We start from the raw sequence: 16,914 nt of genomic DNA on the forward strand, positions 1-16,914 counted from the left end.
TGAATGGAAATCCAAAGGTCTCTGTAAACTTTCATGAAAATAAATTTTAAAATAATTTAAAAATGTTCTTGCTGTTACAACTAACTGTTGTTATGTAATTGGAACCCACTCATAACTGATCCTCCATTGGGAGGCTGTAAATCACATGGGAGGAGGCTGTAGTCACATGGACAGAGGTTGCACATCTTTCTCAGAACAGCTGGTGGATTTGAAGCATGAGCCTTTGGGATTGGCAGTGAAACTCCTTACTCATTAGGCCATCAGTACTGTCTTTATAATAAAAAAAGAAATAAATTTCTGTTGAAACATCATGTAAAAATGTTATAGACAGTCATTTCGGTGTCACCACATCCAACAGTGTCACCTGCTATGGTCCATATTCCTTCCCTTGCCTGGTGATGACATTGTCTCCCAGAGACTCCCTGGGACTTTGGTCAACCCTTGGATAGGGAGGAGACACAACTTCTCCTTGATAGCTTTAGGATGCACTGAATCCCAATTCCATAATTATAGAAATGGCACACAAGGACAGAGACAGTAAACTAACTCATTTCATGATAAAGTCAAAGATTCTTTATAAGGTGCTGTCATTTCTCACTTTGTGAACAGGAGGATCCAGTCTCAAAAGAGTGTCTTTCTTCACAGTTGCCCTTGTTGCCAAACATGTAGCTTTACTGGAGCAGGAAACTAGGAGAGCTGGTTTAGAGAAGCAGCTGTTTATACCTATGTCCAAGGACTGGACTTGTACTTTTAGAAACTCGAGTTATTTATTTGCCTTTGTACCTGCTCTCAAATTCAAAGTCTACCCCTTCGCTTTCCTTTCTGAGCTCTGTAGCCCTTGCTTTATTTACAGCTCCATTGACCACTTCTTTGGGCTTCATTGCACTGTTATGCAGATTGCCCCATTTCAAAATTGTCTGGAATGATCCCTTTTTTAACCAGTCTTTTGAGTGTGAACTCATACAAATTTCTGTCTTTGAGATCCTATGGGATTTGGTTATTATATCCCACCCAACAGCTGGCATTCCAGAAGGCAGCTTGAGCTATAGTAAAAATATATTGCAAATTCATTATGTATATATCAAACCCACAGTTACCCAGAATTTAGGGAATGAGAGATTCTGGAGAATGGAATTTTTTGTTACCTGAAATTTATGTGACATCACTCCAAGGTTGTTTTTTGTTGTTTTGTTTTTGGTTTTGGTTTTTTGTCTTCTCACACTTGGCTTTCGAAATGCTACTAAAAGTGACAGTATCTTCTTTTCTGCCTTAATAAGGCAGGGCCAGTTAACAAATACTTTGCTTGGTTTTTTGATATTTTCAAGGGTATCAGGGTTTTCACACTTAATATCAAGAATCATGCCCAACAGTCCAATGTGAATAATTTTATAAAACAGAATGAATGAGAACTCGATGGCACTTAACAACAATAACAACAACATTAGAGAGGGCTCTGTTGGCCTAGTGGATAGAAAGTGATGCTACCAAACCAAAGGTGGGTGATTTTAACCTGTAGCCCTCAGGCCTGGTTTTAATTGTTTTGGTCAAACATTCTTCTAAGTGGTCTAGCACTGGTCTGTCAATTTGCTGTACAGAGGTAACTCATGGTTGCTGTGATGCTGAACACTGTGACACTGATGTGTCAAATGCGATAATGGTTACCCATGGTGGACAGCGTTTGGTGGAGCTCTCCGATTAAAACAAGCTTGACAGCAGGAGTGGCATCTACTTCTGAGATTTCTTGCCTTCGTAAACTCTATGAACTTGAAGAAACGATGAAAGTTATACAAGTGTTCAGGTCTTTTGTTCATAGGGTCACTATGAGTCGTCTACAACTTGACAGCACTTAACAACAACAATGAATGAGAATGTGTGAAAGACAACATGAATGAAGAATAGTGTGAAACACAATGTCTATGAACTCTGTAAGCAAACCAATATTGTTGTTAAGTGCTGTTAAGTTGAGCATGATTCATAGTGACCCTATGAACAAAAGAGCTGAAGCCCGTTCTATAACTATCATAATTTCTCTACTGCTTATAGAGTTCCCAAAGGCATATTGTTTAGGAAGTGGATGTCAAACCTGCTAAATATTTTTTTAAATCTATATGATAAGTCAATTTTAAAAAAGAAAAAAATAATTTAAAAACACCCAGAGAAGGCTTAAGAGATAGAGCTTTATATCTACTTAACCTAAATTACCTTCTTGGATATATTTTGCTTTTATTAAAATACAAAGTATTCCCTCTTAAAAGAAGATGTCTTAGTTATCTAGTGCTGCTGTAACAAAAATACTCTTAAATGCATGGCTTTCACAAACAAAAGTTATTCGTTCACAGTTTAGAATAGATGCTCACAATCAGAATGCAGGGTAAGACTTTCCATCTTTGTGTTAGTTCTAGGGGAAGGTTTCTGTCATTCAGTCTTTCCCTGGGTCTCAGAGTTTCTTAGCACATAGACCCCAGATCCAAAGGCTGCAATCCACTCCCAGCTCTTCTTTCTTGAGATCCTCTACCTCTGCTCACTTGTTTAATCTCTGTTAGATCTCAAAAGAGTGACTCAAGATAAAACCTAAGCGTGCCTCATTAACACAACTGACTCTAATCCTGCCTCATTAACATCATGGAGGTGAGGATTTACAACACATGGAATAATTACATCAAATCACAAAATAGATGATGATGATGATATAATACTCATGGGTCAGTCAAACTGACACATCTTTTGAGAGGGGAAAGAAGTCAACCTGTAAAAGAGTGGGGACAGACTATGTTAAAGTAGAGACTTGATTAGTAATGTTCTAATAATTAGAATAATTATATAAATGTAACTACAATGATGCTGTTTTCATTAGAGTAGCCTAGACTTGGAATTGTGAAGAAATCTACCTATTTAAGCTCTTGTGCTTGGTGGTGAGCATGCCCAGAATCTCAATATCTGCGACATTCTCAGCCACTTAGAAATAATGAGGGGCAGGGATGATTTGTCAAAGAAGGGTTCTAATCTCCACCCAGACCTGTAAGCCACACAGCCAATGACTGCATAGACCTAACAGACTAAAAATGCTGAATTATATGTTGGCTGTTTCTACTGATTTTTCTCTTGTTGTATCAAAATTGGTTGGCTTCAAGAGTTATATATGTCTGGGAAACTGACACTGCAAAGTTCTGGCTTGTTCCCTGGCCTGATGCTAAGTGATAAATATAGATCTCAACCACTACAGAAATTTGGCCAGGATTCCAAGGGGTGTGTGTATGTGTGTGAGGGGCAGTGACTGATGGGCTACTCTGACATGTGGGCTAGAAAAAGGTTTCTTTAGGTCCAAATCCCTCTTTGGAGACTGGGGGATGGGATGGAGAGTAAAGGGTAGCCCTAGCCTCTAACACACATTTTAAGAAGCTCAGAGAGTGGCACAAATAAGGAATACTGTAGATGCTTTTTTGTGTATGTGCGTGTGGGGGGAGAGAAAAGGGAATCTTGCCTGACACCCTGGATCCTTTCGCATGACATCAGCCTTATGAAAAAAGCAAGTTATTCCTAGCCATCTCTCCTCACCCCAACTCCCACCCACACCCTACCCCTTGCACACATTGATAGCCAACTCACCATTGAGAAGAACAAACAATTTAAGACTGCCAGTGGGCCCACTGTATATCAGGCGCTGGAGAAGGGCAGGGGGTGGGAAGAGTCATGAAGGTGGAGGGGAGGGGTGGTGAGTCGCTCATCCTCGTGACCCAGAATATCACCCCCTCTCTGTAATGATGAGCTTGCTTTTCCATAAGGGCTTTCCCTTGATTCAGGGAAGGGGCCAACCAATGAGAGAGGGACATGTTAGATTATTTTGGGGAAGGGCTCATGCCAGGAGGGTTCACTTTTACTAGGCGCCAAGTGTCCCCAGCAGCCAGTGTCTCCTGTACCAGCAGAAGTTTCAGAACTCTCACCCACTTGCCTGCCCCTGCTGCATCTTTGCCCACTGAGCAGCCATGAGAAGGCAACTTCGATCCAGAAGGGCTCCGACCTTGCCTCATGGTTATCGCTTCAGACTTGTGAGTCCAGGGAGCAGGACAATTTTGCTATCCCATTTTAGCAGGGTGGGTTGGGGGCTGTGTAGGTCTGGGCTTATGGTTGTTTTCCCTTGCGTTAAGCAGAAACAGTAAAGTTTATGAACACCCAATGGCTTCCTGCACCCCAGGGCACCCTACAATGCTGAAGGGAAGGAGGAAGTTCTCTTCCTAGGAAAGAAAGTCAAAGATAAGAAAAGAGGGATATGCCAGAGAATAAGGAGCTTTCTCAATTTATTATTTTTTTTCTCTTGGAAGTCCATAATATGGAGCAGACCTTTTGGAATCTGGGAGTCTGAGTTTCATTCTGATAGCAAGAAATTTAAGCAAGAGAGAGGGGAGGGGCGGAAGAAAAGACAGCTGCCCAACTGTCTCGTTCCCTTTGGTGGTAGCTTCTTAGGAACCCAGCTGCTCTTTTTTAAAAGTAGAAATTCCAAACTCTAGCTATAATCAAAGGCTCCTTAATACAAGAAGCTGGGAGGAAACCTAGAGATTATCTCCCCAGTACCCTTAATTATGTAAAGGAGGCTTCTGGGGATCAGAACCTGGAAGTGACTTGCAAGGTAGTGAAGGAGCCAAAAGCGAGATTGCAAGCCTTTTCATTTCTAGTCTTGTGCTCTTTCCTTAACACTGTGCAGTATGGAATCCCTAGCCTCACCTGATATCCACCCTGCGCAATGCCATGCTGCTTACTATCCTACACACACACACACACACACACACACACACACACACACACCCTTTGGTATTAGCACTTATCTGCAGAATACATTACAAATTCCTTTATCCCAAACTTTCTTGGCAGGTACTTCGCTAGAAATCATTAATCTATGCCACATACAGTGTCTTGAGTGAGGGTGGGGGTGGGAGTCAGTCTAAAATATCAGAGATTCTATACCCCCAGAATTAAGTAAAGAGCATCTATCAATAGCCAAGACAGGAAAGTACAAATTATTCTCACCTCACAACAACCTACAGAGGGCTTCTCTTAGCCTTCCAGCTATAATGTGTAGGCTCCTGCTTTTGACAGCCCCGAAGTCCTTCTAGTTCTCAAAGTAGTTACAATCAGTGGGGCATTCCTTACTTGGCTTCTCTTCCGTGGAATGTTTTGGAAATGTGTATAATTTTAATCGTCATCAACTGGTTACATTTTACATGCATCAGGGGAACTTACTTCTTATGGGGAACACTCGGGCAAATTAAAAAGAAATTATTTAGTACAATGCATAATAATTACACACTAATTCATCTTTGAAAATGAAAATGAACCAACTGATGAAACGTGTGCAGGGTGTTGCTTGACGCAGGGCACAAATTTATCCTTTGGGTCCTATTGTTTATCTATTTTGTCTATATATTTAGAATGCACACAATGGAGCCACCCTCTACCCGTCAGACTCTTCCCTTATAGGGCAATCTGAGGGCTCCAGCACACACCCATTTCTGTACCCCAGTACACTCATACAAGCTATCACTTGGGAACAGTGCTGTTTTAGGAAATTGACAAAAACAGATCATTGAGGGTAAACATTCTCATTACAGAAGGATCCCCTAGTGGATTTCCTCAGATAATTGCATGAACAATATTTTACACAGAATTTTATTAATGGGGGATTTTTCAGAAAGGCAGCACTTGTACAACATGAGGTTTCCCTGCATCTGGAAATGAGAAAGAAGAAAAAGGACATTTGAGGCGCGAAAGCGAACTCTCCGAAGATGCTTTCTTCCTCGAGGCTTGAATGACAAGCCATCTTTAATGGAGTTACCATGAGAGCTCATATCTATAAAAGATCAGGCTGAGGTCAAGGCCAGCTGTCTCCTCAGTGGAGCAGAGGGGCAGGCATGCATAGGCAACAAAGGGGGGAGTGAAGTGGCTCCGAGAATATAAAGGGAGTATAAATTACTCCATGATGAAATGTTACACTTCAAATTCTCTGAGCTTCTTAATTGCATTCGGTCCTCTGGGGGCCATGATGGCTGCTCTCTACAATCCACGTGACAGCTGAGGTCACGGCGACAAGCTCTAGGAGAACATTCCCCAGAGCCTTGGATCAGAGCATCAAGCCTGGCTGTTACCATTGATATTTGGTCACTACTCTCTGGCTTCACACCAGGGAAGCCCATCAAGGAGTTAGAAGCTATACACCCTATCCCCGGGGTGCTCAGAATATAGAGTGTGTGTGTGTGTGTGTGTGTGGGGGGAGTTGTCAGATGTGTACCTAGGTTCACACACAAGAGAAGGAGATTTAAGAACATTTAGTTATGCTTTCTACAATGAGCCACGGGGTTTGAGCCATATCAAAGTCGGAAATCCTGGACTGTGTGTTTGCTTGCAGTCTCTTGGGAACGCAGCCTAGCACACTGCTGTGTTCATGAATCTGCTAAACCATCTCTAAGCACTTGTGCTCAGCTTGGTAGAGAAAAAAAAATCTCTTGTCTAGGACATCGAGAGAGAGATACAGGTTCTGTTGGGAACCTACTGTATTTCTTTGGCTAAATACACCCCTCTCTCTGGCTTCAGGGAGCTCTGGTGGCCTAGTGGGTAAGGTGTTGTGGTGGCAACCCAAAGGCAGGTGGTTTAAATCCATCTGCTTTGTGGGAGAAAGATGGGCAGTCTACTCCTGTGTGATTTATAGCCCCTGAAAACCCATTCGAGGGTCAGCTATGAGTCCGTTTGACTCGATGGCTTTGAACTTGAGCTTGAGTTTCAGTTGGACAAGCTGATCTTAAACATCTGTGTCTGCTCTTAAAGGACATCTCATATAAAGTCATACATTTGAGAACATTAGGAAGCAATTCTAAAGTGCTTATGAGCACGAACCAGATCGCGCTGAGCAGCAGAGTGGAGCCTTGTTATTCAGCACCAGTTTTAGTGGTTCTAAAAGACTTCGTTTACGGAACCTCTTCACCAAATGCAGCCTTTCTAACCGAATGCCCTCTAAGTGGCCTTTGAGGAATTGGGCAAGGAGAGGGCAACACGGAGCCCCTGGCCCTATCACTTGACACATCCAGCCTTCAACAGGTGCAGAGGTCCTGACACTTCAGACTTGGATGGCCAAGAGAAGGGAGGGTGGTGACTATATTATCTGCTGCAGCATCAAGGCTTGGCAGACCCCCAAAGAGCCAGGATCTAACTCTCCAGGCCATGGCTAGGAGAAATTGAAAAACACGGCTTGATGAAGTTTGGGGGTTTTCTTTTTTGTTTCCTATGTTACATTTTCATCCAGTCACTTGGAAGTTACAGTTTCTACTTAAAGTAATGATGGTGATCAATCAACAGATACTGCCTGAGCCCTTATTACATGCCCAACTTTTGGCCTAGGGTACAGATGGAAACTAAGGAAGGATCTATTGGGATCCCAGCCCGCAGAGTGGTCTGTCCAACCAGTTTAGGGTAGGCAGAATGTCCATCTAGAACAATAGTCAGTGGGGCAGCAATTAACCACCTCCCATGTCTTGTTTCTTTGTAGAAGGTAGTCTACCTTTTGAAGAAGGATGCAGCAGTTTGCTTGTTGCTCCTCCTGATGTCTGAACCAGGCTATTTGAAAATGCACCTTGGGATGGCGGGAGTTGGCAGTTAGAAGTTTACTGGGTATTAGGATGAAACCAGTTCAGACTTGTTTCCATCATGGAAACTCCATCCTCCAGTGTGGAGCTCAACACTGCCCAAAGGCTAGGCAAAGCTAAGCAGGAGGTCAAGGCCCCAGGACAGGGTAGTGGCATGAACAGACTTGGAGAAAGAGTTCCCAATACTGAAGCTTAGAACACAACCTCCATTTTTCTGGAAAAAATGTTATTGTTGTTGTTATGTGCCGTAATTGACTCAAAGCTGACCCTCCAGCGGGTTTTCAGAGACTGTAAATTGCATGAGAGGAAACTGTCCATCTTTCTTCCAAGGAGAAGGTGGTGGATTTGAATTGGCTGCCCTTGGGTTGGCAGCACAATTCGCTACCCATTAGGCCACCAAATTGAAAAAATCTGTTCAAATTCGTGTTAGATTTTTGTAAATAAACTGGCGGGGGGGGGAAGACAAGAAAATACTGATTCCAAATAGGTCATATTGTTGTTTTGCTATTAAGTCAGGTTTTCAGAGGCAGTAAATTGCACAGGAGGACAATGTCCATCCTTTTCCCTCACAGCAGCTGGTGGATTCAAACCTTGTGCCTTTGGGGTTACAGCACAGCTTCTTACCACTAGGCCACCAGAGCTCCCAAAATTGGTCATAGAAAGACCATTTCCCCTCACAAGAACATAGGGAAGGAAAGTCTGCTTTGGTAGCAACTGGTATTTGTATGGAGAAGTGGAAATTTGAAATGTCTCTAAATAAAATATCCTTTCCCATATATTTTTGGCTGGTAGGATGTCCCACTGGATATATTTCTCAAAAGGAGGGCTGTGATTTGTCACTCTTCCAGGATGATCAGGATGAAATGAACCAGAACTACCTGGCAGATGAAGAGGAAGAGGCTGAGGAAGAGGCTCAGATGGTGGCGATGCCCAATTTGGAGGAGGAAGAGAAAGAAGAGGAACAAAAGGAAGAGGAAGAAGTTCAGGATCAGCCAGCAGATAACACCTGGTGGCAAAAATTGCAGCTTATAAGTGAATATTTATGGGACCCGGAGCAAAGGATGTCTCTGGCCCGAACAGGTCAGAGTTGCAGTAAGTCCCAATTATCCAAACGTCCCAGTCGGATGTTCTTTGCTTTTGGCTTGGTGTCTAGGGCTCCTTTACCATATGCTGGATGGGTGTGTCTACAAATTCCTGTCAGCATTTCATCTAAATGAACCAACAGTACCAACAGATATGCTGGGACTATGTGCTGGACCCATTAGAACAAACTCCCAGTGGGTGAATATACTTGATTATGGCTGCAATCACTGGATCCAATATCAGCTGTGGGGCAGAGAGTGCAAATGAGTTGGAAAAGTACAGAATTTCTTTGAAATCTCAGCCTCATCACTTTTTACTCATGTGGCCTCAGGCCCATTATTTACCCACTTTGAGTCTCAGTTTCCTCAGCAGCCGAATGAGGGAGATAAACCCCTGCCTTGCTTTTCTCACATGCTAAGTGTGAGGCCCCAACAAGATGACAAAAATTGTCAAGTTGAAAGCACCATGCAGAAGACTGTCTCTAGGATGCGAGACTCAAGTCCTTGCTAACCCAGCCAAGGGTTTAGAAAGCTTCACCACTTCACCTGCTAACATCAGAAAAGGAGACCCCAGCACATAGGTGTCTCACTGTCTAGTGGTGGATGCACGGGGCACATAAAGAGATCATTGGTAGAGGTGAACACTGAGACCCATGTTGCTGTTGTTATTAGGTTCCATCAAGTCCAGTACGACTCATAGCAACTCTGTAAATGAGATCTGAACCCTGTGCTGTCTTGTGCCGTCTTCACGGTCTCTGACACATTTGATCTCCATAGCACATGTTTAATGGTAGCATTGCATTCCTTCGCATTCCCTCCTTATACCGCATGCTGCCACCACTCTTCTGCCACAGCCTCCATGGCACCCCTTTCCTAAGGTCTTATGCATCTCTTAAACTATCCATGCTGAGCCTTCTCCTTAGGAGATTTAGCCTGAGACGAGTCACAATTGTCGTACACTCTGCACAGCCCAGAAAAAAAGAGCAGCTGCTGATTCGGTTAATCCACAGGAAAAGGAAAAACACTGAGGGTGCCATGGATGAAGTAAGAGTCAACCTAGTGCCAAGGGCCTAGAAGTTCATGGTTGAGCTGTCTAACGGCTCCTTTGCCTGAGAATCTTTTCCTTCATGGTTTATGGTCCTAATTCAACTCATTCAGGGTGAAACTGGCAGGCTTACTCCCCGGAATTAGGAATAGCAGGTGTGGGGTTCTCGCACCCACCTCCCTTCACTCCTCCTCGGTTCCCAGCCCTACCCCTGCCCATTCCTCTCCAACTTCCAACTGGAACAAATGTACTGTTAAGGGACATTCCAACATTCTGGAAGCTGCATACAAAGGCTGGACACCCAGTGGAGCTCCAAAGGGGGTGCAGCTGTTTCTCCTTTGCCTAAAGAGGACTAGGAAAACAGGCCCCGTGAAAACGCAAGTGTAATTACAGGAGGCAGAGTCATACGTTAACCCCTAAGCACCTAGCCAATTGAACTTCACTTGATGATGTGGTTGTTAGATGTTCTCAACTTGAATATGACTCATAGTAACCCCGTGAATAATAAATCTGAACCCCATCCATCCTCACAATCTCTGACACACTTGAGCTACAGTTGCTGTGTCAACCCATCTCATTGAGGGTTCTCCTCTCTTTTGCCATCCCTCCATCTTTCCGAGCATGATGTCCCTTCTCCAAGGAATAGCTCTCCTAGCAACATGCCCAAAGTATGTGGGTTGAAGCTTCATTATCTTTGCTTCCATGGAACCTGTGACTGCACTTTTCCCAAGACATATCTGTTTACTTGATGAGCTGGTCCAAATTGCTCCTTGGGAGGACACTCCCTAGCCCAGTAAGTGGGAATGAAAGAGAATGGTTCAGTGTCCAGGAAGAATATGGCAGTAGGGATGCTGTGCAGTAAGCCACGACCAGGGCATTAGGTACTGGGTCTAAGGAGAGTCTAGAAATACAGGCTGCTTCTGTGGGTGAAGTAGTGATGTCAATGCCTAGATCATTAAGCATGCATTTCTACCCTCTTACCTGAGACTTAGTTGCCCAGTTGTACACTCTACTGTAATCCTGTCCCAGCCTGGACATCAATGTATACAATACATTCCCGCAGCCTGTTACCATGCTCTAGGCTTTGCTTTGATAGCTGGGCAACCTCTCTTCTTGGGCTTTATATGCTATTTTACTGGATACTGATAAGAATCATATGAGCCAGTAATATTATTATCATCCCCATTTTGCAGATGCAGAAACTGAGGCTTAGAGAGGGTAAGTAACTTGTCTAAAGCCACCCACTTAATAAGTGGCAATGTTGGATTGCAAACCCAGACTGGATGAACACTAGAGTTCCTTCTCTTACCAAGATACTAGGAACTGATGGGATGCATCGGAAGATTGAGTGAAGAGTGGTGAACATTGATACCTAGCTGTCTATCCAACTAGTTGTCTATCCAATTCTGTACTGCATATTACAAGAAAGAAACTTGGACTTCATATGAAATGGACCCAAATAAAATATGTACATCCAGAGCAGAAAAGTTTGGAGGAATCAGTGGTTTCAGATGTACACATTCTGGGTTTTGCCTGGAAGGTTGGCTGAGGTAGTTAACCCATCCTAGACTCTGAGGTGAGGCTTGGCAGTCTCATTGGTAGGGCCCTTCTCCCAGCTGCAGCTTCCTAGTTATACATCCTGGGCAAGGAAGAGGCGATCACTAAGGAAACATAGCCATATCCCATTGTTCTCCCTTCATCCATGAAACTGAGTCTTCCAGTCCATTAACATGGCTCCAGCTATTGATTCATTCCCAGGCTAGGGAGAGGGGAGGAACAGAGTAGACACACAGCACTAGGATAGCCAGTGGGCAGCAGCCAAGTGTTACAGGCACATAGGCCCTGTTCTTTCTTCTCTAGTCTCCAATTGGATCAGTCTGTTCATGTTCCAGTTCTGCTTTAATTCATCTGATAAAGCATTAATTCCCTGATCAATTGGAATGACCAATTCCATTTCCAGCTTGATCACTATGGATTTCTCTACCTACTTCCACTTCCTTCTCTGGGGGGGTTAATTTTATTTGGTTCATGGTTCGATTTAAAAATGAATATTTGGCTACCGTTTGGGGTACAGTAAAGTTATGTGGTTTGTTCCGGATTCTAGTTCATGATTCAGTTCAAAGTTACTGCTGTGAGCCAGAGCCAGTTATTGTTGCCTCAGGAAAGGGTTCCAAGGAGAAACTGAAAAGAGCTGTTCAGCAGCCAGCTCACCCACCCACACCTCACAGGGTACTGACTAATCTTAGTGCCTACCTAGTCTTACTAAAGCCCATGGAGGAGGAATCTACACAACATAGCAACAGCGGTACCACAATGACCACCACTGATAGACTATCTGTAAGCCTCTGGTCTATGCTGTTTCTACACATTATTCAACACGAAGAAGTAAATACTATTGTCCTCATTTCACAGATGTGGAAATTGAGGCCCAGAAAGGTGAACAAAGTGTTCCAGATTAGACAGCAAATAGTACAGTCAGGATAGGCTATGAGGAAAGGCTGCATTTTAGAGATAGACAGATAAGGATAGAAAGGAAATGCCTGTGGGGGATCAGAGGCACAAAGAGGTTTCTATAGCTTACCCAAGCTCACAGGTAGCAAGCAACAGTGATTAAATACCATTTCCTCCTCCCTCCCTCGCCCACTCTTTATTAGTGTTCTTTTTGAAAAGCAGGGCCACTTAAACTTTTGCTAGGTTTGAAATAAGCAGGGCTAGTTCTCATTCTCCCTTGATTAGAGAGGCAAGTCCAGTGGAGATTAATCAAAAGTTTGAATCACAGAGTAGGTGAAAAGAAGTGCTGTTTTCATCACTTACAAACACCGGAACCAACCTGCTAGGAGGGCCTCTTCAGGGCATTTGCTTTAATGAATAGTGAGGACTGATTTGGCTTATTTAGGACATCAACCATCACCCAGAGGACTCATGAGCAATTTATCCTTGGCAGTATTTTGAACTCCCACTTGCCCTGTAATCTTTTTCCCCCTTAATAAAATTTTTATTTTATACTGGTTTATTTAACATCCCCCTGTAATCTTGTTCATGGGCATCATTGGCTCAGCAAGATCTTCCATTGGAGATGCCATAAAGGTAAACTGCACTCAGACCCCTGATGTGATTCTCACCAATTCCAAATGGGTGAAACCTGGATAAGCAAGTGCACCTGGGGAATAAATCTGTTCTGGTTTTTTTTTTTGGTTTTTTTTTTCTCCCTCCCCACCCTCATCTCTCCTGCCCCTTTCCCCTTTGGATGTTTTATCCACATCTTACTATTCTTCTATTTTTTTACAATAATGGTTTTATGCAATATTTGTCTGTATAAGATTGAGTTACTTCACTCAGCATAATGCTCTCTAGCCTCTCCCAGGTTATATAGTATTTTATGAAAGCCAGTTCATGCATTGGGGTTGGTCTGGCCTATGAGTTCAAATGCTAGGTTCTGGGAACCAGGGTTTGTTGGCTGGCACTAACCATGTACCTCTGATTGTTCTACAGGCCTGATATTGGTCATCTACTTTTTGTTCTATGCCTCTCTGGCTGCTGTGATAACTGTCTGCATGTATACACTATTTCTGGCCATCAGTCCTTACCTGCCGACCTTCACTGAGAGAGAGAAGCCTCCTGGTGAGTACCCAAATGCCCTGCATTGTCAGAAATTGCTGGACAGATGTTTGCTTGCACAGCATATCTAGCCTCAATTAACTTTGGCAATTCTCAGTAATGACTTAGGGATTCAATTATTAAGATAAAAGTAAAATGGTACTTGGCAAATTATGGTGCTTTTCATTTTGACTGCCTTGGGCTGGGGGGTGGTGGTGGTTTCATGGGAATCGATACTAAAAATGATCCCAAGAACAGATTAATATATCTAAGACTTGTTTTCATTGCCAGGAGTTATGATCAGACCCTTTGCCCAAAGTCTGAACTTCAACTTCAATGTTTCTGAACCTGACACTTGGCAGCATTATGTGATTAGCCTAAATGGCTTTCTTCAGGGTAAGTTCCTCAGAATGGTGGAAAGCTCTTTTGAAAGGTAATGGGTCGTTGTTGTCAGGTGCCATCGAGTGGGCTATTAATGCATAGCAACCCTATCAACAAAAGACCTGAACCTTGCTCTATCCTGGGTCATCCTTGGATATCTCAGATATACTTGAGCCAATGGCACAGTCACTGTGTCAGTCTATTTCATTGAAGGTCTTCCTCTCTTTCTTTGACGATCTACCTATACCAGTATGATGTCTTTTTTCAAGGACTGGCCCCTCCTAATGACATTCCCAAAATATGGGAGGCAAAGTTTCACCATCCTTGCCTCTAGGGAGTACCCTGGTTGCACTTCCTTCAAGATAGATGGACTTGTTCTCTTGGCAGTCCATGAGTGAATAAAAATTCACCTGACCCCAAAATTCCGCATTCCTCTCCCGATTTTGAACCATACACTGGGATTCCCATTTTCCTCAAACTTAGTCACAATTTGTTGTGATCCACACAGTCAAATGGCTTTGCATAGACAATGAAACAGAGATAAACATTTCTCTGGTACTCTTTGCTTTCTGCCAAGACCTATCTGACATTGGCAATAATGTCCCTAGTGCCACGACCTCTTCTAAATCCATCTTATATTTCTCTGTCAATGTACTGTTCCAGTAATTTCTGGATAATCTTCAGCAGGATTTTGATAGTGTGTGATATAAGCAATACTGTTTGATAATTTCCACACTCTCAGGTCACCTTTTCTTGAAACAGAAATAAATATGGATTTCTTCCAGTCTGTTGTCCACCAGGTCTCTTGGCATAACCTGGTGAGTATATCCAGGGCAGCATCTGTTTGTTGAAATATGTCAGTTGGTATTCCATCAATTCCTGGGGTTTTATTTTTTTGCCAAATCCTTCAAAACAGCCTGAACTTCCTCCATCATCACCATTGCCTCTTGATCATATGTTGTTTCTTGAAATTCTTCTGTGTCAGCCAATTCCTTTTGGTACAACTCCTTTTATCTTCTTTCAGTGCTTCCTGAATCATTCAATATTCTGCCCATAGTATCCTTAAGCATTGCAACTCATTGACACATCAAAACCTCCCTAGGTGGTGACTGTATATTTTCTTGAAAGCATGCATGCCAATTCTCTAGGAAAACTATAAGCTCTTTGGGAAAAAGGACCGACTTGCTTTCTTTTCTTGAAAACTTCATTGTTGTGTGTGCTATCAAGTCAGAACCGACCCAGAGCTGATACAGGAGGAGATTGCCCAATCTTCTCCCTCTGAGAAGATGTGGATTTGAACTATGTGCCTTCAGGATTACAGCACAGCTTCTTAACACTAGTCCACCAGAACTCCTTTAAAAACTCCATGCCATCTAATTAAAGGTTAGGCAAATTCAAGTGTCTCCATAAAGGTTAGCTAAATATCTGCAATGATTACTTTTGTTGTTATGTGTCTTCAAGTTGGAACCAACTCCTGGCTGACCCCCAGTGGATTTTCAGAAGCTGTAAATTGCAGAGGAGGAGATTTCCCATCTTTCTTTCTCTGAGTGTCTGGTGGATTTGAATTGTGCACCTTTAGGTTCACAGTGCAACTCTTTACCATTAGGCCACCAGAGCTTCCCTAATGAAATATCATTTCAGGAGTAGATGATGACCTTAGAACTGGATATTTCCTGCCCCTTACACTTTCTCAAGGTAGAAGACAAAGAGAGGAAGACCCTCAACCAGAAGGATTGACACAGTGATTGCAGCAATGAGCTCAAACATGTAAAAAATGGTGAGGATGGCACAGGATAAGGCAGGCTTCAGATGTGAAGGCCCCTCCATGTGGTGAAAGCTGAGGTGGAAGCTTAGGTAAGGCAAAACACAAAGCATGTAGGTTCTGTATCCAGCTATCAAAGAGAGGCCCCAGTGGGGTGTGCATTGCTGCAACTATTATTGGGGGGGGGAAGAGAGATTGTTTTGCTTAGCCTGATATGGCTGAAGAGGTGAGACAAGTGGAGACTAGTAGAAATTGAATTGGGAGAAAAACAATCTCTTGTGCCAGAAAGTGATACTTAAATAGATATACTTTGTCTTTTAGTTGTAATCTTACACAGTAGAGCCTATAGTCTCATTTTACAAATAAAGGAAGTGAAATTCAGAAAAGGGAAGTCATTTGATCAGCCTCCCAAAGGTAGAAGCAGCACGTGAACCCTAGTTTATGTTCTTGACACCTTTGCTATTTAAAGTGTGAATCAAGCTGTAACTTTTCAGACAGAGATTTCTAGGCCTTTCTTTTAAAGTACTTCTGGGTAGGCTTGAACCATCAACCTTTTCATTAGTAGTTGAGCACTTAACTGCTTGCATCTGCCAGGGTTTCCTGCCATATGGCCAGTGTTGTTGTTGCTGTTATGTGCCTTTGAGTTTGGTCCAACTCATAGCTGACCCTCCAGCAGGTTTTCAGAGGCAGTAAATCACTCATGAGGAGATGGCCCATCTTTCTCCCATGGGGTAGCTGGTAGATTCGAACTGTGTGCTTTTGGGATTTCAGCACAACTTTTTACCACTAGACCATCAGAACTCCTTCACGACCAGTGCCAGAGGTTAGAAATTCAGCTTCATCAGTAATGCCCAGTGTTATTTTGGCTAAGTTTGAGCTCCATATACCTTACCTATAAAACAAGGAGCTAGTAAACTCCTAAGAAACTCTTTTAGAGACCATGTAGTTCTGACAAAAAAAGTATTTGGGAGCCAGAAAAGGACATCACCAAAATAGAAAACTATAGGCCAATCTTTCTCATGAACATAGATGCAAAAATCCTGAACAAAATACTGGCCAATAGAATTCAACGATACATCAAAGAAATAATTCACCATGACCAAGTGGGATTCATAACAGGTACGCAAGGATGGTTCAACATAAGGAAAACAATTAATGTAATTCATCACATTTACAAAGCAAAGAACAAGAATCACGTGATCCTATCAACTGATGCAGAAAAGGACTTTGACAAAATCCAACACACTTTCCTGACTAAAACACTCAGCAAAATAGGATTAGAGGGAAATTTCTTCAAAACAGTAAAACAGTAAAAAGTATTTATGCAAACACGAGAGCCAACATTGTTCTCAATGGAGAGAGGTTAAAGGCATTCCTTTTAATAATAGGAACTAGGTAAGGATGCCCACTATCACCTCT

At 42.8% G+C, this 16,914-nt stretch overlaps 1 protein-coding gene across 3 annotated transcripts in view; it reads left to right on the forward strand.

Moving 5' to 3' along the window:
- The first annotated feature begins 3,956 nt into the window (after positions 1 to 3,956).
- ATP1B4 (ATPase, Na+/K+ transporting, beta 4 polypeptide) overlaps positions 3,957 to 16,914 on the forward strand; it is a 24,117-nt gene continuing 11,159 nt past the window's right edge. Inside the window, exons 1-4 of one of the 3 annotated variants that reach the window (XM_006893789.1) lie at positions 3,957 to 4,046; positions 8,477 to 8,720; positions 13,248 to 13,376; positions 13,644 to 13,748. In XM_006893789.1, coding sequence (XP_006893851.1) covers positions 3,984 to 4,046; positions 8,477 to 8,720; positions 13,248 to 13,376; positions 13,644 to 13,748 — 541 coding nt within the window. In that variant the 5' untranslated portion in view covers positions 3,957 to 3,983. The remainder of the gene's footprint in view (positions 4,047 to 8,476; positions 8,721 to 13,247; positions 13,377 to 13,643; positions 13,749 to 16,914) is intronic. The other 2 variants (XM_006893790.1, XM_006893791.1) reach the window with 2 other exon arrangements.

This window comes from Elephantulus edwardii, unplaced genomic scaffold (assembly GCF_000299155.1).
Source record: "Elephantulus edwardii isolate Elephantulus edwardi_28Jun2011 unplaced genomic scaffold, EleEdw1.0 scaffold00131, whole genome shotgun sequence".
In the NCBI taxonomy this organism is placed as follows: Eukaryota; Metazoa; Chordata; class Mammalia; order Macroscelidea; family Macroscelididae; genus Elephantulus; species Elephantulus edwardii.